This window comes from Coturnix japonica, chromosome 2 (genome assembly GCF_054131305.1).
Source record: "Coturnix japonica strain WE chromosome 2, WE-NBRP24, whole genome shotgun sequence".
In the NCBI taxonomy this organism is placed as follows: Eukaryota; Metazoa; Chordata; class Aves; order Galliformes; family Phasianidae; genus Coturnix; species Coturnix japonica.
The window spans coordinates 11,427,723-11,452,471 of NC_140664.1; the positions used below are offsets into that span (position 1 = coordinate 11,427,723).

A 24,749-nucleotide genomic window follows, 5' to 3' on the forward strand; every position below is an offset into this window, starting at 1 on the left:
AGAGTTCAGGGCACATCCAAATGTGCATAACTTCTGAAACTTCTAACAGTTGGTAAGAGCTACAGCTTTCTCTCCTATACAAAACTGTTGGAAAGTTTAAATGTTGTATGAGCTATTTCATTTTAAAGACCAGTGGTTTTCTCCACATCCTTTAAAGTTTCACTTGTAAATAACCCTGGATTTAAGTGCCCAGAACATAGTAGCCTCTAAAATACTTCTACATACTGAAAATGACCACAAAGCCTTAGGTCTGTCTGCATCCATTCTTCATGAATGGCAACAAACGCCTACCACATTTACATTAAAATCTGCAAATGGATTCTCAGCTGCCTTCAAATGGTAATTTAAGGCACCATTTTGCTTTCACTTACAGCCGAATCAGTTTTATGTAACTTTCCCACTTTCAGCAGGACCTGCTACACGTGGAAACAGATGTGGGACATACCTGGTATGTCGCTCCAGTTGTTGGTAGTTTCATGGGACAGAATGAACTGCTCAATCACTCAGCCTGACACCCTCGTTATGGAAATTCATTCAGTTATTTTTGTACTGAGTCCAATAAATTGCACTGAACTAAAGCGTAGCTTCCAAAAAAGCATCCAGAGGATTTCAAAACATAGGAATCCAACCACTCCCCTTCATGGTACAGACAACCGTTAAAGAAAGCCCACTGTGAGATGTCTCATGTCTGACTCGAAAACGTCTACGTTCAATTTAAAGCTTTTCACTGATGTGTGAAAAAGTTCTTTATTATCACTTATTTTCTTATTGTGAAGACAGATACTCATTGCAAACAATTTGCTTCTTGCATTTCTTTCTGATAAGTTCCGCACAGTAGCTGACCTGTAATAAAACCATGTGTGTAAATCCTTACCTCAGAAATGTGAGATAAGAGCCCTTCAGCCCGGATGGGCTCAGCCACTTCAGCTTCACAGAGGTTCCTTTTGTGTGTTCCTGCCAACAAAGCTACTCTGGCTGCTGTTAGGGCAGTCCTGCTGCCGGCAGCAGCCGGCTCCTGGTTTCCACCCGAGAACATCCCTCTTCCCCTCACCCTGAGCAGCCACTCCACAGGCTCAGGTAGGAAATGGCTTTGTGCTCTGCCAGTTATCTCAAGCACAGATCTGTTCCCTGAAGCAATCAATTCAATATTGCAAATCGTGCTGTTCCTGATGAGGGAGAAGGAATGTCAGTGTGTGTGTGTGTGTGTGTGTGTGTGTGTTTTAGGGAGAGGATTAACATATTCAAGGCTGATAGCAAGGGAGAAACAAAATGCACACGGAGCCATATCCTCAGGCTAAGAGCAAGCAACTCAGGCTAACACGTTCACAATTCACTCCCTAATTTGCAGTGTGGTAATTAATTTATTGAATCATCATCTACGTCAAACTCCCCAAAATACCCTTTTTCTGACCTCTGTCAGACAAATCCACTGCCTTGTCAGAAAATGAGTGGTTAGTTCATTGAGATTTTTCTCCCAAACCTGGGGATCATTTACGTTTGTAGGCAGTAGCAGCAAAGAAACCCTTTTTCCCCTCTTCTGGTGATTATAAACCCCAATTAGAAAACAAGATTGTTTGATAATGGTAACCATGAAGACATAACATAACATAGGAGCGTAGATGTGATACGCTTCTAATGTGTGCATTGGCATTAATCATATCCTCCCATTTTTAATTCTTTCCTCATAGACGAAGTTTCAGAGACCTACGTTACCCCTCTTGCCCTAAAAATGTGGTCACACCGCATTACGGCTGTGAAGAACGTAGCTGCAGACGTGAGAGACTCACCACTCCCATCATGTCATTTGCTAAAACAAAGTTGCTGTGTGATGTAAGTGCTTCTGTCCCCGTAATACAAGCGGGACATGAAGATTTGCGCCACACCAGACTCTGTCTCTTGATCCCTGTTCAAACCCAGAGAGGAAAGGATTAAGCTTATGTGACAGTGTGTGTTTGCAGAGTAATATGCAATCATCAGTAGAGGAGAAGTGCAGTCCCCAAATTTAAACTACTAAGAAAATGGAATATGAAACAGAGAAACAATAGTCCAAAAAGTCATTTGGTTACAACACAGCAAAGCAATCAACCTTATAACTAGACTTTATTGAAGAAATGATCGTAGATGTGTATTCCCCGGTGCAAACAAAACAGACAAGTGCCCAGGTAGCCCATCAGAGATGGGCAAATCCAGCTCCTTAAGGCATAGCTTACTGGGGTCTCCATGTCCAGGTATGGACTCAAGCCATTTGTGCTATAATAGAAACCCCTTCTGCCTCTAGCATCACCAGAGACAAGCTGATGTTAGGAAACCATGCCTTAGGACTCACATAGATAACGGAAACTTGCTTGCAAAACTGTGAACATGTATGATGGTGGCAGAACTTGGTGATAGTTCCTTGCCTGCCCATACGACCGGTGTTCTTCAAGTTATAAGCCTGGTTTACACTGGATATCTGGAAGGTTGGAAGTGATAGTATGAATAAGGGTTAGAGTAACCCTCTCAAAACCCTTCTGCCCTCAGGTCCAGCTTGGAGCAGACACGATAATGTCACCCTTGCCTGATGGCAGAGCTTGTGCTGGGCCCTGTACTGGGAAGTGCTGCAGCACTGACCAGCTGGAGGTGGCTGCTGCAGGACAGTAGTGCTGAGTGGGGTGGAAAGCCTGCAATGGGAATGCCTGAACACTGCAGTCTAGAGCTCTATTCAAGAAGTCTATCATGCTTGCTAAGCCCTTCTGTACTTCTATGGGATACACCAAACAGTCACAAATACTTATTCCCAAAGCAGTGATTTTGCCCCTGCCCAAATTACTTGTTCTTACCTTTTTGCTATGTTCTCTCCCCAATTGGCTAATTTAGGTCAGTTTTCCTGACATAGGAAAGGGACAATGTAAAAGTAGGAATGAGGAGTCTGAAGATGGTAAGATAGTTGCTTTCCCTGTTTCTGCCAGGTTAAAGCAGCGACAAAACTTTAGCCTATACTAGTGTCAGACTTGTTCTCTGAAGCAGGCCAGCTTAGAATCATAACACCATTAAGGTCGGAAAAGGCCTCTGTGATCATTTTAGTCCAACCATCTACTTACTTAACACCAGTATTGCCAATATTGTCCCTCAGTGCCACATCTCCCCATTTCCTGAATACCTCCAATTGTGGGGACTCCACCACCTCCTTTGGCAGCCTGCTCCAGTGCCTGAACAGGAGAAATCTTTCCTAATATCCAACCTGAACCTCCCTTGGTGCAACTTAATTCCACTCCATCTCATCCTATAGAGGCTTCTCAAGCTGCTCTGCTTCCACGTGCATCCTAAAACTCTTAATTCCTCTCGAGCACACCCAGAAACCTGACTACTTCACCATGGTACCCAAAAAACCTCCATCCACTCCAGGTAGCTACCAATTTGCAACCCTGTTTTGGACACGAGGACATTCCCAGCACAGCAGGAGGTACCGTGGGGCAAGGATTCCCCTCCAGCTTCACCAGCGGTGTCTGCACTCCATGCCCTTTGTAGGCTTCGCTTACTGCAAGCAGAGATCTTCGTGGGTCTTGAGGGAACGAGGGCTGAGCAGCCGAACATCGTGGGGGGGTCCCGGCCGGGCGGGGACGGATCCGTCAGCGCCAAGAAGCGGCTGCCCGCTCTCCGCTCACTTCAACAGTGCCACCTAGTGCCTTTTTTCCATCAGTTCAAGTGGAAGTGGGGGTTGGAAGCTGGGGAAACGCCGTTGAGGGAGAGAAAGAGCCCAGCGGAACGAGTGAAAGCTGCTGGAAGCCGACAGCAGCGGTTGGGCTGGAAGCTGCGGTGCTCCGCTCTGGGTGATCTGAGCGACAAATTCTAGCGACAAACTAACAAATCCGAAAGCATTTTTCAAGTTCTTAAACCGTCTAACGTGTTTTCGGGCTTGTTGTAACAGGAGTGACACGGGTATTGTTAACAGGGGGAGATTTCTATAAGGGTAGTTACTAACAGCAAATGTTTCCGAGAGTGAATGGGTAAAGCAGAATTGGAAACTGCAAAGTTCATCCATTCATAGAGGCAATTCCCTTATTAATAAAAACCAGCAGCTGCAAAGCTGTCCCAGCAGAATAGCGGCAGTGGGAGGGACGAGTCCCACACCCCAAACCCGGAGATGGAGAAAGAGAGGGGGGAATGGGGGCTCCCCCCCCAAGTGAGGGGAGAGGAAATCAGGTGGTGGCGATGGGTGTGTATTGCGTTTCTCCGCAGAAAGTGCAACTTAGCTAATTGAATTCCTGCCTCTGCCAATTGAATTGGTCTTTGGCTGAGATCATTTCAATGGGCAGGGTGGTTGCGTTTTTTTTTCCCCTTCTTACAGGAGTTCGTTCCCTCCCCTCCTCTTCCCATCCTCCGCCTATTAAAACAACTCAAGTCTCACTTGTTAAAAGACCCCATAACGTGGAGAAGGCAGAAAAGCAGCAGCAGCAGCACGAAAGGAACAGACGTCTGGAAAATATTACCCGTTTGCTGCTGCTGCTGCTGAGAACTAAAGCAGCTACGCGGTCCGCGAGGCATCACCAAAGAGCCTTTATCTGATGCTGCACATCCCAAACTTTCAGCCGCTGCCGTGCAACTCCTCCAGGCTCCTGCCCAGCCGGGTTTGAAACAAGGTCTTCAGCTTCGACCACGAGAAACTAATTCCTAATTTATTATTTCTAACTTTTTATTTTTTTAATTATTATTATTATTTGAATAATAATAATAATAATCCCACGACTTCGAGCTAGAAACTGAATACAAATACATTGTAATAGGGAAAACACGTGGGAGAAAATGAGTAGGACTGAATAGCCTTAAGCGATTTTTTTATTATTATTATTATTTTTCAGTTTTTAATTATTTTTTTATTCCTGAGCTTTTGAATAAGTCCCTGAAAAAGTGCGATTTGATCTTTTACCTCAAACTTGGAAACTGTTCAGCGGGAGGAACGGTACGTGAGACCACACAGCTGGCTGGAGCCCCTCTATGACCAAAGGACAGCCGGACAAACAAGGTAGGAGATTGACCATCACCCTTCTGGCGTCCCCGGAGAAGGAGCCTCTTTCCTCCTTACCCCACTATTCCATGGAGGAAGGCGGAAAGTGGTCCTCAGACACGAGTGGGGGCTGGGGGAGGATCTTACCGTCTCTATGCTACACCTATTCCCGCAATGAATAGGGCTGCAGTGAGGATGAATGAGGTTTTCAGCTTCAACCCCTCCCTCCGTGTAATCCGTTTAGGATACAGTTGAGCAACACGGTTTGGAAGGAAAAGAAAAAAGAGGGGAAAAAAAGAACTTAAATTAATAGCGGTTAAATCGATCGAGCAACAGGTTCGGAAGGCATTCGCCATGGTGGGAGGCAGAGCCACCCCCCAGCTCAGGCCGCCTTCTCCCCTCGCACACAGCGCCGGGAGGGGACGTGACAGCGGCGGCGGGAGGGATGGGACCGCAGGAAGGGAAGCGAGGAAGACGGCTAAGTCCCGCCTCGGAGGGGAGAAACAGCGCGACCAACGTGTCTGGGCGGGGAGGGAGGGACGGCAGAGGCGGGATGGCTGCGGCTGCCCGCGAACTTCCAGCGGCGCTGCCGACTGCCTCCCCCGCCCCTCCGCGCAGCCACCGGCTGGACCCGGGCTGACCGCGGAGCTCGGCGGCGGCACTGAGGGCAGCTCAGGAAGGGTCGACCACGAGGGGTTGGGGGGATGACGGGGGGGGGCTTCGCCTGGAGAAGGCAGCAGCAAAGCAGCCTCGCAGCTCCTTCCCCGCTTTCCACGGGGTTCTGCGACCCGCGAGGGTCCCGCAGGCCAGGGGCCACCCCCAGCCCCCCTCCCCACGTGGCAGCGCGGGGGATCCCCCCCGGTGCCCCGCCCACCCCCTGTGACGCACCGCAGCCGCCCACTTTGGCCGCGGCTCCGGGTCGGGGTTCCCCCGCAGGAGCGGCCCCGCGGCGGCGGGCGGAGCCGCGCAGCCCCTGTCCGGCCCCGGGAGCCCTGGGGGCTCCTCGGCCCTGTCCTCAGCGGCCTTTCACTGCACCTGTCCGAGCTGTAGCCTGGAGCTGTGGCCGACAAGCAGCTCTCGTTGCTAGGAGCCTTAATGCTCTTAATTCGATGCCTTAATATCTTGGCAAAGAGGACTGAAAGGGAGCTTAAGGAAGGGCCCACAGTACTACCCCATTCCTGACGGGCTTTGTGTATCTGTTCTTTAGGGCTGGTAGAGAGCCCACATCTCACAAGGCATAGGCACTCATCCGCTCTTAGACCCTGTAGACCTCAAAGTCTCCTCATAGGTTATCTTTCCATAGGTTCCCATCCACTTCTCCAGTACTGGTGTCACCATGTCAGTACAGCCAGGGCTGTATTCCATTCTAGTAAATCTCCTCCTACATGCAAGGGCATCAACGCTTGGGCAAAAGTTTTCCCAGCAGAAAGAGCAGCTGTGCCGGGTTCAGTGGAGCTCCCCATGCCGGCTGCACTACCTGCAAATTCAGCTGGTTATGTTTATGATATGGCAACAAATCAGATATCCGCTTCATTTAATTACTACTTGAGATTAGTGCATAAAGTGGCAGATTTCTATTCAGTGCAATGGGACTGCTTGCTTGTCTAAGTCAAACATGGTATTACCTGTGTTTGATAAACAGATTGCAAGATAATGAGCTATGCACATCAGACAAATATTTACTCACTGGAGTAAAGCATGGAGTCAGTGCTGTGCCAGAAGTGTCCATGGACTTCACAACCAGCAACCAGAAATCTGTTCTAAACCAGAATATTTGTAACTGTCATCCAAAATGTCTGAATATCAATATGAGTTACTTCTCATATTATTTCTTAGAGTGTTCACTATGAGTTTTTTGCTTTCTTTTGGTTAACGGGACAACCAGCATTTCAACATCTACATGATGGCAAAATCCACACAGCAGTTACTCACACCACTTAGAGAGTAAATTTAGGTGCTTTAGGGGGGAGCATGCATTAAGCAGACAGGAGACTTGATTTGCTGATCAAAGACTATGCATGCAGATACAGTTTACCACCATTACCAACCTTGTTCTTTACTTTAAACCTAACCTCAGAGTTAATTGTCATCTTATGTGAGCCCTTTCCAGAAGATCAATGGCATGACAAAATCTGGAAGTGATAAATAACCAAAAGCACCAGATATGGTAACTCTGCTGCAGTAAAGATATACAGATGTAGCGTAACTTCTTGGTTTCCTCTCTGCGGTCCGTAAAACAGAAGAGGCACTTAGGGCAGCTATTTGATGCTCCTAATTATCATGTACCTGGAAGCATTTGTACTTCAAAGGTAAATGATTTACTTTGCCACCAAAATAAGGCTCAGTGTTTCTAAATATTGGATGAAGATTAATAGCAGATAATGTTTGTGTTTAAACACAGAGTATATGTGTGTAAGGCCGCATAAACACATAAGGGCTGCATGCACACACAGCTGTCATTCAGGCAACTTGATCTGTAGAAACCAATGCTATTATGCTCACAAAGGAGATGTTGTTTTTTTTTTAAAGCTTAAAAAGTTGATATTCTTCCTTTGGTTGTGTGTAAAGCAGCCCTAAGTAACAGCATACACACACACCCACTAGTGTCAACTCATATGTTGGTATGAGCTCCTCAGTTGTATGAGGAGCTCCATAGGCCTCCAAGAGCCTCTAGCATGGTCCTGACTCCCATTTACAGGTGAGGATGCTGAGGCAAAGAGAGGTGAGTTCATTTGCCTAAGGACACCCAGCAGGTGAATGGCTATACTAAGAACAAAAGGCCAGTGGTCCAAGTCCTGATTCACTCTCTCTGATTTTCTCCCTTCAAGAAATGCAGTGGTTAAGCAATGATAAATCAGTCAATTTTCATAAGGGAGATTAATAGGTATAATAACTACATCAAATGTACGTTCATAATTTTATCATGAATACTCCAGGGAGGTGGTGGAGTCTCCTTCTCTGGAGATATTCAAGACCTGCCTGGACACCTACCTGTGCGACGTGGTGTAGGGAGCCTGCTTTGGCAGGGGGGTTGGACTCGATGATCTCTAGAGGTCCCTTCCAACCCCTACAATTCTGTGATCCTGTGATACTCCAGATATAGCTGCTTCACAAAGAAATTTTAATGTTTTCTCTATGCCTGCACTACAGGACTGTAATATAAATTATCCACTGATTTCTCTCTTCAGCAAAACATTTAAGTGCACACTTCTCTTGAATGAGATGGCCAAGTGTTATGCTGAAGCCAAAGCATGAGATTTCAGAGAACCATGACCAGTAGGCAATCAAGAATTCAGCTTCTGTACAAGCATGTAACAATCGCTTCTGAATGTTCTCACTGCTCAGCACTTCTTGTTACAACAAAGATTTGAAGGCAAGGCTGATGTGCAGGTCATCCACGAGGCTGGTTTATATTATTTTGGTTTGAATTCTTCATGCTTTGGCTTGCATTGAAAAGTGACACTGAGCACACATGCTGAATTCCTCTTGAATGAAACTAGCTGCAAGATGCACCACAAGAACAGACTGTTCAGACACAAATGGGATTTCAGTCCATGGGGTCTGATTAGACTTGGTTCAGGGTACAAATAGGCAGTGTATGGAGGGTGGAAGTTGGGTCCTCAGTACCACTTGTTCCTTCTTTGCAGATCTGTTCCTGTAGCATTGGCCTACCTGATATATTTGAATGTTGTACATGAGAGACAGACAGTCTCTTAAAAAGATAATGAATGAGCTGCATCCCATGTGTTTCAAGTAAACCTGATTTCATTCTGACCTCTAGTCAGTCACTGGCTCCACACCCTGTGTTAGCAGGTGCAAGGCACCCCATGATTGCTTCTTTGAGCAATACCAGCTAGAGCAGTATAAACAGCCTACAGAGAATACTGGTATGTACAGACATCACTACATATAGCCTTTCTGCAAATGTGCTCTGCCGCATTCTCTTTGTCTCCTGATTTTGCAAAGGGATGTACTATGTCCAGGTGTTCTTAGCCACAGCAATCACAGAATCATAGAATCTTAGAATGGCTTAGCTTGGAGGGGGCCTTAAAGATCATCTACTCCCAACTCCCTACCATGGACAGGGCTGCCTCCCACCAAATCAGGCTGCCCATGGCCCCATCCAACCTGACCTTGAGTGCCTCCAGGGATGAAGCATCCACAGCTTCTCTGGACAGCTGTGCCAGTGCCTCACCACCCATGCATGAAAGTCTTATTAATAACCATATGGCCAGACTGTGATATATAATTTTGGAGAGGGAGGCAGGTGCTACTGGTACCCCAGAAGTAAGCACTGTTCTTTGCTGACTAAGTATGCAGTACTAACCAGGGCATTAGAACCTACTGAATTTCCATCAGATGTCTTGATCTTATGAAGTTTAGATTTATGTATTATAACTGCAGTTGGATGCTAGTCTAAATATTTGCTAGAATTAAGCTACATTCATTTAATTTGGAATCTAGGGCATTGCTCAGTATGTGAAAATACTGTGTCTTTAGTGTTACTTATTCCACCAGTCACTGTGTGTATATATTAATCAACTTCTTGATAACTTAAAATTTTTATGAAAATAATATTAGAAGATAGTAACGTAAAATAAGTTCTCTTCCATCACAAGCGTGACAAAAAAATAGTTTCTGGGTCTTTCTGTCACTATGCCAACGCTAAATAACTCACAAGATGGAATCTGATGTCAAATACTTGAAGGGATTTATTTCTTGATTATGCCCTTCATTGCAGCCTTGAGAGCACCACACACGTTTATTGCTTCCTCTTGTACAGTCACAACAGGACATGTTTATACTCAGGACTGCTTGTTGATCCAAAATATGTGTCACTAAATCAGCAACAGCCGAAATAGCATTAGAATCATAGAATTATCAAGGTTGGAAAAGAGCTCTGTGATCAGCTAGTCCAACCATCAACCCATTCCCACCATGCCCACTAAACAATGTCCCCAGGTGCCACATATACACATTTCTTGAACACCTCCAGGAACCTTACCACCTCCCTGGGCAGCCTGTTCCAGTGCCCAACCACTCTTTCAGAGACTAAATTTTTTCTTATATCCAACCTGGCCAACTTGAGGCCATTACCACTTTCATGTTTCATTTCTGCTAGGTAGGCTGTTAAGAACTCACCTGCTCTGTTCATGGATGTAAATAGTTGGAAAATCATGACAGTAAATTGTTCAATAGTAGACTTTGAAACCTCCCTACATTCACTTATTGTGTGTGTACCAAGACTGACCCTGTTTACAGAGTCTGTGCTAAAGCATATACTGATTCAGCACTGCAAGGTTTGATGGATTTGCTCACAAAGGATTTAGGTGTCCAAACTGCAAAGCAGCATTAGCAGTTCTTTCTCAAGCTTCCCATGCAGTGCGTGGGAGACGTAGCATCTCCAAAAGGAGCCTGAGCAGTGCTGATCACATGAGGTGTGTACTGTACACCTACCAAGTAGTCAGCTGATGAACGGGGCTCAGGTGATGGCAACTTTGAACATAAACATTTCAATCTGGCTGAAAGAATATTGCCAGCACTCAGAGTGATTATTTAGGAAATGCCTGAAAAATAATTGTGGTTTTGAAAGTTAACATCCATGTTTGTCCTTCACCAAGCACTTGACACGTGTATCTTGACTTAGCGTAGTGTTATTTTAGGCTTGCGATTTTCACCCGCAGTGCCATGCACTGCTTCTCTGATAGTACTCAATTCTATCTTTATGTGACAAGTTCAGGAAAATTCTGTCTGGTGTATTATTAAGATGTCTTTTTACACTTCACTGTGTTAGGCCAGGCTAGGTTTTCACAACAGTACTATCTGATCTTAAAATCTCTGATGAGGCTATTCCTACACTCAGTTCTATTATTTGACTCAGCAATTCATCTCTGGCCCCAGACTTGGACAAACATAATTTCCTCTTAACTTCTTGGCTCAGTTATTTGGGAAGGGTGGAGAGTTTTTGGCTTCTTTGTTGTTGTTTGGGCACATTCAAGCTGATACATATCAATTCTGCTGGGCAAGTTATCAATAGATCACGTGTTAAAGTTTGAGAATATTGAGCAACTTTTCCAGACTTTGCCTGAGATTCAGTCGTGCTTCAAAAGACGTGCTTCAATTGCATATACAGAGGGGAAGGTTTCTTTGATGAAAGCCAGGAATTTAGATCAAAACACTGTTTATTTTCCCAAGGTTGACAGTTAAAGGATAAAATAAAATACTATTTTATTAAGACCAGAAATCCATGTCTTGACTTAAAAGAGTGCGTTTTGTGAAGGAGGGAAACTGTGCTGCAATGACAAGATCAGAAAATTCATTTATTTTTTTCTTTTGGTGCAGAAGTGCTATATAGGAAAAGAAAAAAAGCGGTAATAAATTAATATAAAAAGAAGCCTGATACAAGTGTGTAGTCAGTCAAATGTAAATTCTCCAGATCTTAATCTAAATCCTGTGAGCTATACCCATACAAGTGGTCCATTGATTTCAGTCATACAATTCCTAATGTAAGCAGACTTCAGCCCTTCTCACTAATAGGCATGTTCTATTTCTGGCAAGGGAAGAGAAGTTGTGGACCCCAAATGGGAAAGCCTAGTATAACTGAACCATTAATAAAATATTCACCTTGATGTTGGTGACCTTCTGCATACTCAAGGGCATTAATAAACACATAGACTATTTGACTTCAAGGTAATTTAGAGGAGATCCATTACTTAATCTGTTTTCTAAAGCCCATCTATTTTGGGCACTGCATTTAGTTCACCTATAGTGACAACTCGTATAAGCTGTCTTTTATTAGGCTTCTTGATGACCCCTCATTGTGGAAGACTTTCAGACAGGCCTGAGCAGGGACTGGTGCTGTAGGGTGATTACAGCACCTGTCAGAGCCCAGTCATAAGTATTCAAGGAAGTCCTAGAGATAGGGTCCAATTTCTTTAACGGTGTTTCCAAATATACACTTAAGAGACTTCTTCCTGTCCTGAAATTTAAGACCCTAAGTAGCCAGTGGAAAAAAACATAGTCTTTGCAGTCTCAGACTTTATGCTCACCTGGTTTATTTTTGTTTTCCAAATTGTTCTGTGTCTTCCTAAGCCTGTAACATTCCAGACAGAAATACAACTGGTGACAGCTATGCTGCTGCACTTTGGTAGTGTTGGGTTTTTGTTTTGTTTTGTTTTGTTTGTTTGTTTGTTTTATTTTTTCTGAGTATTTCACAAGAAAGAGTTAAAGACCTGTATGATGTAATGAAGTGCAGTTCCAGCTTCAGTTTTGGCCAGTAGATGATGAAACACATTATCTGCATGCAAGCAAGATGTTAGCAGCAGGGAAAATATGAATAAGGGTAAGAAAACACAAACATTAAGTCCATTACTTGGAGAGGCTCAAATTCAGCAACATTTTCAAGCATGTGCTTCAGATACTTTGACTTAAAGTGTGCTTGCTGGCATAGCCTTATACTGACATTAACTATTTTATGTCCCTAGGGTCAAATGCACTGGCATAAAATATCATTAACTTATTAACTTCCTTTTAATTATTGAGAAAGTTGTATAAAATGGTTAATGTGACTGTCCATAAAAAGCAGTCAAGTAATAGTACATTCTGCCTACCTGCCTTTAAGAGGAAATGGTTTTAAACTGAAGGAGGGAAGATTTAGGTTGGATGTCAGGGGGAAGTTCTCTACTAGGAGAGTGGTGAGGTGCAGGAACAGGCTGCCCAGAGAGGGTGTGGATGCTCCATACCTGGAGGTGTTCAGGGCCAGGTTGGATGGGGCTCTGGGCAGCCTGGTCTGGTATTAAATGGGGCACTGCCTGTGGTGGCTGAGTTGGAGATTCATGATCCTTGAGGTACCTTCCAACCTGGGCCATTCTGTGATTCTGTGATTCTGCCTATGTTTGTCCATCACTTGTTTTGAAAATACTGAGCGCCTTCCATGCTTGCTAGCACTGTCAGAGCTTAGCCTGAAAGATTTTATAACCAGGTAGGCTATGCATGCAGAAGTTGTCACAGCTGATACTCTAATGAATTTCAGAGTCCAAAGTAAAGCCTTGGCTCTGTTAAATGGATGAGTGTTTTTGCAGACAGACTTAATCTCTGTCAAGTGATAGCTTTACACACACATGCTCGTACATGCATATATATCTACATACACAAATGTATGAATAACACATTTTTGCAGTGTTACTGAGAAGACCTTTTAAAGCATGTCTGATCATATAAATATAAATTACAAATATAGTCAGGCATCTGTCTAAAAACATATAAATACATTCAGACATCTGTTTTAAGAATGCCTTTCCAATATTTTTTGCAAACATAACTAAGCAAAAGACGCAATTCAGGGTGGGATGCAGTCATGACACAAACTGGGGGGCAAGCAAAGGCTGCACAGATGTTCAGCTGTTCCTCCCGCCCATGACTATATGAAGCGAGCAGCGGCCTGAAAGCCCCTTCTCCAGCCCCCTCAGGGTAATATGACAGAATCTCATTCAGCAAGCCCAGGCTGACAAATTTAGACCCTGATAAAGGCAGGACTTTCTTTGAGCACATTATGAAGTGTAGTGAAACTCCCTGGTACACTAAGGCATATTTGACTCTTAACACCTAGAGAATACTGCAGAGGAGATATATGTTGAACAGATGATATAGAAAGTCCATGACATGACCAGAAGCACAGGGTGCATCTGCTGGTGCTGAACTCAATGTTGACACCATGTGCGCTCCTGACAAAGTCTTGTACTGGGAAGTGGTAGCTCTGCTAACAGTTTCCATGCTTTTTTTTGCAGATGTATTGTGAGAGGTTTATATGTATCCTGAGAATACTTGGAACCACACTCTTTGGAGTGTCCCTCCTGCTGGGAATCACCGCTGCTTACATTGTGGGCTACCAGTTTATCCAAACAGACAATTACTACTTCTCCTTTGGACTCTATGGTGCTATCCTGGCATCACATCTCATCATCCAAAGCCTGTTCGCCTACCTAGAGCACAGGAAAATGAAGCGGTCGCTAGAGACTCCAATCAAGCTGAACAAAACTGTTGCCCTTTGTATTGCTGCCTATCAAGAGGATCCTGACTACTTAAGAAAATGTTTACTTTCTGTGAAAAGATTGACCTACCCTGGAATTAAAGTTGTTATGGTCATTGATGGGAACTCGGAAGACGACGTTTACATGATGGACATTTTTACTGAAATCATGGGTAGGGACAAATCTGCCACTTATATCTGGAGTAACAACTTCCATGACAAAGGTCCAGGTGAGACGGAGGAGTCTCACAGAGAGAGCATGCAGCACGTATCTCAGCTGGTCCTGTCCAACAAAAGTGTTTGCATCATGCAGAAATGGGGTGGAAAAAGAGAAGTAATGTACACAGCATTCAAAGCACTGGGGAGAAGCGTGGATTATGTACAGGTAGGTATTAAAGCACCAGGTCAGTGCCAATTCAAACACACTTTGAAAGAAAGCAGCTTTTGTATATTTTGTGCCGCATGTTAGAGGCCATCCTAGTCCCTGATGAACACAGTGCTCCTTTCAGTCTGTTTGGAAACAGCTTGACCGTTAAAAGTGTATTTTGCTCCTTTTTAAAATGGTCAGCCTATCTGTGAATGCATTAAATCTACCAGCTATTGGAGAAATATGGAATATCTCCTCAGGCTTCAGTACTTCTCCCTGTGGTTTTGCTTCAGGCAAAGTCAGTGGCCTCCCGAAGACCCCCTCTCTGCTCCTGTAAGTCTAGATCTTGGGTAAAGTTTTGTTTTGTGAGAATTTCAGTGGCCACATATGAGGGCAGGCAGACAAGTATTTGGTGGCACTAGGGAATATCTCAGTGGTAGAGTCTGTGAAAAAGATGGGGATATTTTGAAGCTTTTGACGGCTGTGGAGAGTATTCAATAAAAAAGGTCAACATGCAGTCTTGAAAGAAAGATTTCTTCAGCTAAAGCCTGAAGGAGCTTTTGCTTCATCACTTACAGCTGCATTACCTCACTCACCGCGACTTGGCCTTTAAAGCCCTTATGACACTGTTCACTTAAAAATGAATTAGGCTGAGTTCTCCCTCCCCGTTTCCAAAGCAGCAGAGACACATTTCTTTCCAGCTGCCTTGGATCCTGTGAAAGATTTTCTATGTTTGTGACTTACACATGGAAGCACTCCTCACTCAGGCAAACAGACTGCAGTAAGTCCAGGAGGCCATGAGTGAAGGGAGGCATGTAGAACTAGGCCAGACCCTGAGGATCATTAGTTGTATATATCGGTATATTAGTTGTACATCAAAACTAGTTAGATTTATTCCAGTAAGTCCTGCTGATTATGAGACAATCTTCCTAATTAATCACTCTCAGCATTTTCTGCCCACTCCTGAGATCAGCACATTACTTTGCCTCCATAACTCTCCTCTGGTGGGACAGTCGATATGCTGTCAGTATAGTGTCAGGAACTACCCTGGTCTCAGAACTTTAAGAGTTACTGGAGGTTTAAAAGCAAGGCAACAATTTAAAACTCATCCTTAAGCATGTCCAAAACTTTAACTGGTTTATTATCCAAAAACAATGGACTTAAATTTCCCATTGTCTGCAGTTTGATTTTGTGCTGCGAGGGACTGTGATGGGATCAAAAATGCTGTTTTTCTGCATTAACATCATTTTATAATCACTTCCCACTGAAGTATCAGATTGCAGAGAATGAAGGCAGAGAGGAAGCAGATTCATGACAACTTTTCTTTCTCAGTTCAGCTCTTGCATTTACTTGGAAAACCTGGAAAAAGTGTTTCTCTTTCAGCAGTTATACCATAAACTAAGAAAACAGAAGAAATGTTTCTGGTCTCTCTATCAATTAACACTCCTGACCTAGCTCAGAAGTCCCGATGAATGTGTCAGGGACTAACGGGTGACTGACAGCACAGTCACATCCATGTTGAAAATGCATTGCCTTGGTGGCTCTGGTTGGCCACAGTCCTGGTGCAGTACAGGTGACATACGGCTCTGATTTGTGAATTAGTGTAGGCTGAGATTTTTCACACAGCTCTTCAGGGGTATCTTTAGGAATAAATTACTTTAAATTGCACCCACATCTTAATAGCTTAGTAATCTTCATCAATGATCAGCCACTTCAAAAAGTAGACCAGTCAGCATGACTCCCCATGCCTGACACTATGGGCCTCACAGTCCTTAAACTCACTTTAATCCTAAGAGCAGGTGATCATAGCAGACATGTAAATGTAGATAACCAAGATGTTGTTCACTAGAATACTCTCACTAAATACCTGAAATCACTTTGAAGGCTTTAATTCCCTGTTGGAGGAGGCACGGGCAAAGCTGGATAGTGCAGTCAGGGTGCAGTTCATCTTGGCTTGATCCACTCATCACAGTGTGAGCTCCGTGGAGCATCTTGGTTTTAAACGGCCACTGGTTGCAGCAAGCATTTGAACAGCATGCTCAGAGCTGAAGGCAGCAGCATGCAAGGTCAGGTGTCCCTTTCATGCAACTCACTGACTCACAGTGGTAATTTCTGGGTCACTCTGTTCTTATGTAGAAATATGGCAAACTGGCTCTTAGACTGTGCTGGGCCAGGCCCGGCTGGCCAGCCCTTGGTGTTTCATTCAGGTTTCTAAGTTGCTTCTCTCAGGTTATGTCCTCTTTTCACCTAGAAAAACCCCGTCCAGATGGAAAATGACAGCTTGTCCTAGGAACGCAGACATGTCCATGGTGCTGGCATGGCCAGGATGCATGCTGGTCATTTGTAAATAAACCTTGTGTTTTCAAGATTCCTCATCTTATAATAGCAGTGTTGCTCATGACAGGTTTCTTTGCTGTAGATAACTGCATCTGGTGGGTGGGGACTGCTCAGCTACATTGAGTGACAGGCACAGGACTGAAATCCGAGGAGCTGGGGAGGAGACTGACCCAATCTCACTGCTTGTGGCCATAAGAAATGGGACGAGTATCTGAGCCCTGAATACCAACAAACAGCAGATTTGCCGTGCAGAGCACTCAGTGACAGCTTTGGTCAGGAAGTCCCAGACAGAAATGCAGGCATTCTTTCTTCCCTTCATCAAAATTAATGGTGTCTTTCTATCACCATGTGTTGTCATTGATGACAGCTTTCTGCCAAAGCTGGAGGAATACATTGGGCAGATTACAAAGGTGCTCCCCAGGCTGAGTCCTCCAAGGAGAGGAGCTGGATGCTCCAAGTTAGTGGAAGCTGGAGCTGTTTATGGATTTTCTCCTGACAGAAAGATGAGAGCTCTCATCAGCTTTCACCTTTCAGCCTCCAAGTGAGCATGGAGAGAAAACATTTTGGCAGACACTGAGCTGCATCACAACCTGTGCAGCCTGATTATCATAGAATTTTAGAATCATAGAATGGCTTAGGTTGAACAGGACCCTAAAGATCATCTAGTTAGAACTCCTCTGCCATGGGCAGGGTTGCCAGCCACTAATCAGGCCGCCCCATCCAGTCTGACCTTGAATGCCTCTAGAGATGGAGCATCCCCAACCTCTCTGGGCAACCTGTTCCAGCTCCTCACAACCCTGAGTACAAAATTCCTTACTAACATAAAACCTAAATCTCTCTTCTTTTAGTTTAAAGCCATTCTCTCTTGTCCTCTCTCTATCAGATAATGTAAAAAGTCATTCAACACCTTGTACTTGGCCTTGTTAAACTTCATTAGGTTCTTATGTGCTCACTTTTTGAGCCTGTCCAGGTCCCCCTGGAAGGCGTCCCCTACCTCCTATTGTGTCAACTGCAAAAAATGTCATCAGCAAATTCGCTTGTAACATCCCAGTTCAATTCTAGCCCCTAACAGAATCCCTAAAAACTCTCCTTCCCTTCACAGAGCAGGAATAAATACTTCTGCTCCCATGGAGCAAGGGGGCTAAAGACACCAAAAGTAAAACTGATATGAAGCCTTGCTGGCATTTAACTTAATAGCTTACTCATGCAGAGACAGTGACTTCTACCCCTGTATTCCCCACCTGAAATCACAGGAATGTGAATTCTGGATAAAGTGGGAGAAGGAGGAGAATTTGTGGGCCAGAAACTGTCCAGCCAGAAGAGTGTTTCTGGGACAGCCTCCCTCTCAAGGAGCTCAGGGCATCTGCAAAATGAGTGCACGGACTATTGGGGAACTGCTTTCAGCAGCAGCTGGGACAAGGACGTACCCACTTGTTTTAAAAAGGCTGCAGCCCATGTCATTAGCTTCTGAGGAAAGGAAAGCAGCATCAGCTGCCTTGCAGAGTGGCCAGCCTGTCTGAGCCCTCCTCCTACTCTCCAGGGGCAAGCCAGTTCCTAACGTACACAGTGTCTAGTTGACTGGGAGTGTTTGTGTGGTTGAAAAGCCTGTGTATGTCATCTATTTCTGCCCTAGTCTCACAGCGTACTGCACTTTGGGACTTGCTCCTTCTGGTCTTACTTAGATATTTTTATAAGAACGCTGGAGGAAAATAGCAAATGATTTCTGTACATCACTTCTCAAATCCTTGCACTATTAGTAACACACCATACATCCAAATGTACAGATGAGTTTATTCTATAATCCAAAATACGTCTCTTACATGAATTTCTAAATCCTTCTGTGAGTGAAAGAACTATTAGGTTTCTTTCCAGACTCCTAGCTGACTTTTTCCTTTTTTTTTTTCTTTTTCTTTTTCTTAACCAGCATCTGGAATTTAACTCTTCACTTCTTCCCTCACTCCTTTGGCAGCATGAGACATTTAACCAGGGTACTAAAACCATGCAGCCAACACAGGGGAACCCTATGTCAGGGCTCAGCAGGAATCTGCAACACACCCACCAACATTGTCTTGCTCTGTAGTGCCCCATCTCTGAGAGCATCTTTTATTCAAAGCTGTCAGCCCAGTGTGCCAGTAAAACAAATAGAGCTGATACAGAAGAGAGGATTGTTTTCATGCATGGCCCTTATAAGCACTCAGTTTCATTCAGCAGCACTTCTTGCTGCCTGATACAAATGGACTTTAAAAAGTATCAATACAGATTCCAAAGACAGATTTAATTGCATCCAGGCGAATGTGCCTACAGAGACACTCACCATTCAAGTGATTTTTATTCTCTATTCAAGTGTACCCCTTAACCAACCCATTTTTGTTCTTGATTCTGTCTTTCTTGTAGGTCTGTGATTCAGACACAATGCTTGATCCAGCTTCATCAGTGGAGATGGTTAAGGTCTTAGAAGAAGATCCAATGGTTGGAGGAGTTGGAGGCGATGTGCAGGTGAGTACAGTGGGAAGTAGTAGTATTTATTGCAGTAAATATTTGTACTGCAATACTTTACCGTGCCTGGAATAGGATTGAATATACAGTGGTATCATCGCAAAGGCTCTTGTAAGACCTTACCCTTTCTATCTGTTGAACAGAATGCTAATTCACAGGTATGAGCACTGTGGTTTTAACATCCATAGAAAGCAGATAAGTATTATTCTCCCCAAATATGTGAAAAATGGAGCATTAGGACTGTCGGGCCTGTTGCTGCATCTTTGAGTATCTGGACATGATTTTTTGTACAAGGTGTCACAGAAAAGCTTTAGGGCACCAGGGAATTGAGGACAGCTCTCCCAAAGCCAAGTCCAGCACCTCAGGCCTTACTTGCTAATATTACTACTCGTAGCCAAGATTGTTACAAATAAAGCCTTTCAGAAATCCAGTGCACTATGTGCTCTGTATTTTTGAGTTTCTTATGCATCTCTGTCAGATGGAACAATGTGAAGCCCTGCAGTCAACTCAATTCCACTTCTGTGAGGATTTCCAGCTGTTCATTCCTTCCAACACAAATGCTTATGCTACAATTTATAAAAAAATATATGCATATTAACATACCAATTGGCCTTGGGATTGGTTCCTTACTCCTTTTAGGCTTTTATGTGAAACAAAGGAGAAAGGGCAATCTATATGCGCAAACACTTACTGAAGAATGTCCCAGTAGTCAGAAGTATTTCAGGTATGTGGCTCTTAATTCCAGAAATTAAGATTCCTACAGATGCCTGAATATCTTTGTTGCTCTGGTCTGATCACAAACTGATCTGAAAAGGTGGATGTGAAGGTTTGGGCGCCTGCATTTGCCTTTACCTCCACTGAGAGTTCAAATTCAGATTGTAGCTATACAGCATTTTAAGAGGATGCCTGAGCTTCAGGTGAGCTTTGGGGCATACGGAACAGAAGGACCGAGCTGTTCATATGAGATGAAGCATGTCTGTTGGAATATCATAGTATGTCTTGGGGCATAATAACAATGCCAGTACTCCAGAATCAACTCAAACTAGTCTGTTCCCCATAGGACCTAATGTCACAGATGGGATCACAGTCCAGGATCAAACATCCAGGGCAAACCTTTAATGACAAAAAATGTAAGCTGAAGTCCACGTATTCAGCCTCTCATATCCAGGCATAGCTTTAGGAGGGCTGGAAGAAGTTCTGTGAGAAGCACAGCTGTTCATAAGAGGGGGAGAGATGCAGAAAGCCACTTTTGGACTTCTCTTTCTCCTGGGAGAGGCTGAGCCCAGCAGGTTCTTAACTGGGGTTGAAGAGAAAGGAAAAATGAGCCAGGAAGGAAGGTTCTTGATGGAGAAGAGGAAAGGTTGTGAGAAAAGTGATCATTTTTGTGGATAAGCCTCTTGAAGACTTTACCTTGCCTTTCGTGTCAGTGTCCTGGACTGTGTAAGGTTGGTAACGTGTTTGACTTAAGAGCGAGGCTCCCCTTATATTTTAGCTATCAGTACTCCAGTTTCTGCAAATTGCTTTTTGATCCAGTGTGTATAATATCCTTCTCAAGAGCTCATCTAAAATGCCAACTTCTTGTATTTTACAGATTTTGAACAAGTATGATTCCTGGATCTCCTTTCTGAGCAGTGTGAGATACTGGATGGCATTTAATATAGAAAGAGCCTGCCAGTCCTATTTCGGCTGTGTACAGTGCATCAGTGGACCTCTGGGAATGTACAGAAACTCTTTACTCCATGAATTCGTGGAAGATTGGTACAATCAAGAATTTATGGGCTCCCAGTGCAGCTTTGGAGACGACAGGCATCTAACTAACCGAGTGCTAAGTCTGGGCTATGCAACAAAATACACAGCTAGATCCAAGTGCCTTACCGAAACACCAATAGAGTATCTCAGGTGGCTGAATCAGCAGACCCGCTGGAGTAAATCATATTTTAGAGAGTGGCTTTATAATGCAATGTGGTTCCACAAGCACCATTTGTGGATGACCTATGAAGCTGTAATCACTGGATTCTTTCCTTTCTTCCTTATCGCTACAGTCATTCAGCTCTTCTACAGGGGAAAAATCTGGAACATCCTCCTTTTCTTGTTGACCGTTCAGTTAGTAGGCCTGATAAAGTCTTCCTTTGCCAGCTTCCTTAGGGGCAACATTGTCATGGTTTTCATGTCACTCTACTCAGTGTTGTATATGTCAAGTTTACTGCCAGCAAAGATGTTTGCAATTGCCACGATAAACAAAGCAGGGTGGGGCACATCAGGAAGAAAAACCATTGTAGTTAATTTTATAGGACTCATTCCAGTCTCCATTTGGTTTACAATCCTCCTAGGTGGCGTAATTTTCACTATCTACAAGGAATCAAAAAAGCCATTCTCTGAGTCAAAAACAACAGTTCTCGTCATTGGTACAATCCTCTATGCATGTTACTGGGTTCTTCTGTTGACTTTGTACTTGGTTCTTATCACCAAATGTGGCAGGCGGAAGAAAGAGCAACACTATGACATGGTGCTAGATGTATGATGTTTCTGTGGGAAGTTACCCACGGATTTCTAAAGCAACCCAAGAACCTTGTAGTATCTGTGGCATGGGACGAATGTTGCCAAGGGAAATGGATCACTGCTGCTGGGAATAGGACATTTATATTCCTCTGGGTTCATTTTCATCCTGCCAAAGTAAGAAAATCAAAAACAATAGAAAATGATTTTTTATTATTTCTTTTTCCAAGGGGGACAAATCAAACCACACCGTTTCAACCTGTTCGCATGAAAATGGGAGAACTTCTTTGTTTATGCACTTTTTTACTGTGCATACGCCTGACAGTGTTACGTTCTATATACCTCACTGGTCATGCTTATGTGTGGACAGGAAGAAAAGGAGTTTGGAGAATCAAGAAAAGGATCTTACCACCCCTTGCAACCTAATTTATGAACTTCTCTTTTTTATAGTTCTTTTTATAGGAAGGGTCTTTTGTGTTAGGCTGCCAAATGTAATGCCAAAGGTAAATTTTAAGAGGCCATTGGCTGAGCTGTATTTTTATATTATTGTATTATTTGTGTGTGTGTATTTTTAAGCCAACTCTTTTTTTTTTTTTTTTTTTAAAATCACATATTTTATATTTTACTATCTGCCAAAAAAAAAAAAAATGCGTCCCCAACATTTTGTTCTTTAGCTTCCTAAAATATATTTGGAAAAAAAGAATAATCAATTTCTCCCCCGGAATTACACTGATTTAATGTTGTTCACAGTAGAAAGCATAAAAAATCCCTCTGCATATTCGCAACTGATGAATGGTTATTTCTATGAAAAAGTATTTAAAAGTACTCTTTGAAGACATTTACGAGGAAAGGCCCAACATTGTCAGTTTTTGAATACAAGCCTATTTGTCCATAAAAAAGGCCAAATGGGGTAGATATGTGCAATCTGGGGCTTTGCTTTGTTTTGGATAACATTGTAATAGGGAAATCTACTTTGCTGAGAGCATAATATCTCTGGCATGCATGATGGATAGCCATTTGATAAACCAGGCCTTGACACTATTGGAAAAGGTATTGCTATAGGAGAGCTCCCACTGATTTTATATGTGATTTGAAGAACCACACGCTTCTCATCTGAAGAAATACTGGACACCCCGAACTGTTATTGACTTCACTGATGGCTGTAATCTTTCAGTGGCCAGCAGATAGTTCTGATTTTTTAGTTAAAAAAATACATGAAGGGAAAACGTATCAACACTTTCAAAATGTGGGTGCCTTACTATAAAACATCTGCAGTGCCCTTCATAGAGTTTACAAATATTATAAACATTACCTTCTCTGACATCCAGCATAATACAGACCCCTGTTCTGAGCCCAATATTTCGTGCCTGACTAAAGCATATCTACCAGAAAAGAAGCCAACTTGTATCCAAAAACATCAAGTCTTAACAAATTCATCACTTCCTTGGTGCTTAATAGTCCACTTTGGACATTTATTTTGGACCACGGTTTTGTGAAATAACACTCAGGACTAAATTCTGCAGTCCTTCACCAGCCAAAGGAATGTGGCATAAAGCCCTAATACATTTTATAAAGAGCAACAGAATGCCAACTGCATACAGATATATGCCCTTTTTAGATTCTGGTATTTAAAGCACTGTGGTAAAGCAGAAATCAGCATATGATGCTTAAAGAACTTAGAAGCATTTTCAGCTTCTTTTTTTTTTATGCAGACATGAGTAGATTCTGCTGTAGAATGAACTGCACACACACTACCTTATTTGTTTGATTATCTTGAGGTACATGATTGCTTGAAAGTCATACTAATTTTATGTTAATGATTGGAGAGTTGATTCATGTTGATTAAAAATAGAACAGTATTAAAAAATGCAAAAGAAAGAAAAAAAAACAACAAAAAAACTTGACTATGCCTTTTAACTATTTATGATGTAAGTTAAAGCTTGGGTTAACATTCAAATGTCAAATAAATCCTCTCATTCTATAAAAAAATGAATTAATTGCCTGTATTTATTCTAGCAATTTATTCTAGCAAATGTACTTCCAATATAGGTTGTATAGTATAATTGTTACTTTCATAAATAAAATATTTTTGATAAGATTATGACTAATACATGGTGTTTCTGATCAGCACTTTGGCTCTGAAGCCATAAATCTGGATGGCTTGGAGGATGTTGTTATGGTGTCACCAGTCTGATTTCCCAGCAGGAACTTACCATTGAGAAGTAGAGAACCTGGAGAGTGTATACCTGGAAGATGCAGGGACTGGGAACCAACCCACTCTAGTCCATTGGATGCCACTAAGGCATTGGCTTCCCTTACTGGCTCTAAAATAAGAGAAGCATCAGAGAACATGTGCCCAGTCGTTTTCTTGTTGTGCAGGCCCCTCCTGTGCTGGTTAGACTATGTCTGGATACTGTGACTAGTTTGGGGATCTTCAGTACAGCAAATCATTGATGAACCAGAGCAAGTTCAGTGTAGGACCAGTATGGTGTTTGGGGCTGAAGCACTGGCCTTGTGAGGAGGTGTAGGTATTTCCCATTACATTTAGGGAGGCTGTCAGGAAGGTGAAGACTGGAACTTCACAGTGATGCCTGGTAGAAAAATGAAGGTCTCTGGGTTTGAGTTGAAACTGAAAATGTTCAGACGTAGTATAAACAGAAACTTCTTGGCTGTGATACCAGTCAGGTAGTGGGACAGGCTGCCCAGAGACCTAATGCAGTCTCTGTCCTGGGAGGGTTTCAGGACTAGAGCGGATAAAGTCCTGAGAAACCTACGCTCACCTCAGCACTGTCTCTCTGAAAGCAAGTGAAAATGTCTTTAGACAAATTTCATTTCTTTAATAATATTTCTTCTCAGAATTTTCTAGGAGTAGTTAGTCTCAAAATTAGTTTGTTGTGTTTACAGTATGTGAAGTAAAATCAAATGTGTTTTTCATTGATACCAAATCTGATTGTGAGCTGCGTGTCAAAAGAAAAATTCATGCTTTGTTTTGAAAAACACGGGTATTTTTCAGCCTTTAATAGATGATTTCAAAACCGATA

General features: G+C 43.2%; 2 protein-coding genes across 16 annotated transcripts in view; one reads left to right on the plus strand and one right to left on the minus strand.

Annotated features, from left to right (window-relative positions):
- LOC146761696 (uncharacterized) overlaps positions 1 to 1,327 on the minus strand; it is a 131,349-nt gene extending 130,022 nt beyond the window's left edge. For 2 of the 15 annotated variants that reach the window (XR_014942449.1, XR_014942455.1), the window contains exon 1: positions 875 to 1,315. Coding sequence is in view for 4 of the 15 variants with exons in the window: in XM_085537021.1 (XP_085393147.1) it covers positions 875 to 1,036 (162 nt within the window). In the remaining 11 variants the exon portion in view is untranslated. Of the gene's footprint in view, positions 1 to 874 lie in introns of all 15 variants that reach the window. The other 13 variants (XR_014942447.1, XR_014942451.1, XR_014942450.1 and 10 more) reach the window with 13 other exon arrangements.
- Positions 1,328 to 4,415: 3,088 nt separating this feature from the next.
- Positions 4,416 to 23,806, plus strand: HAS2 (hyaluronan synthase 2). Its single transcript, XM_015856238.3, has 4 exons — positions 4,416 to 5,002; positions 13,771 to 14,397; positions 19,111 to 19,212; positions 20,804 to 23,806. The coding sequence occupies exons 2-4, from the start codon at positions 13,771 to 13,773 to the stop codon at positions 21,731 to 21,733; spliced, it is 1,659 nt and encodes a 552-aa protein (XP_015711724.1). The 5' UTR covers positions 4,416 to 5,002; the 3' UTR covers positions 21,734 to 23,806.
- The last annotated feature ends 943 nt before the right edge of the window (positions 23,807 to 24,749 follow it).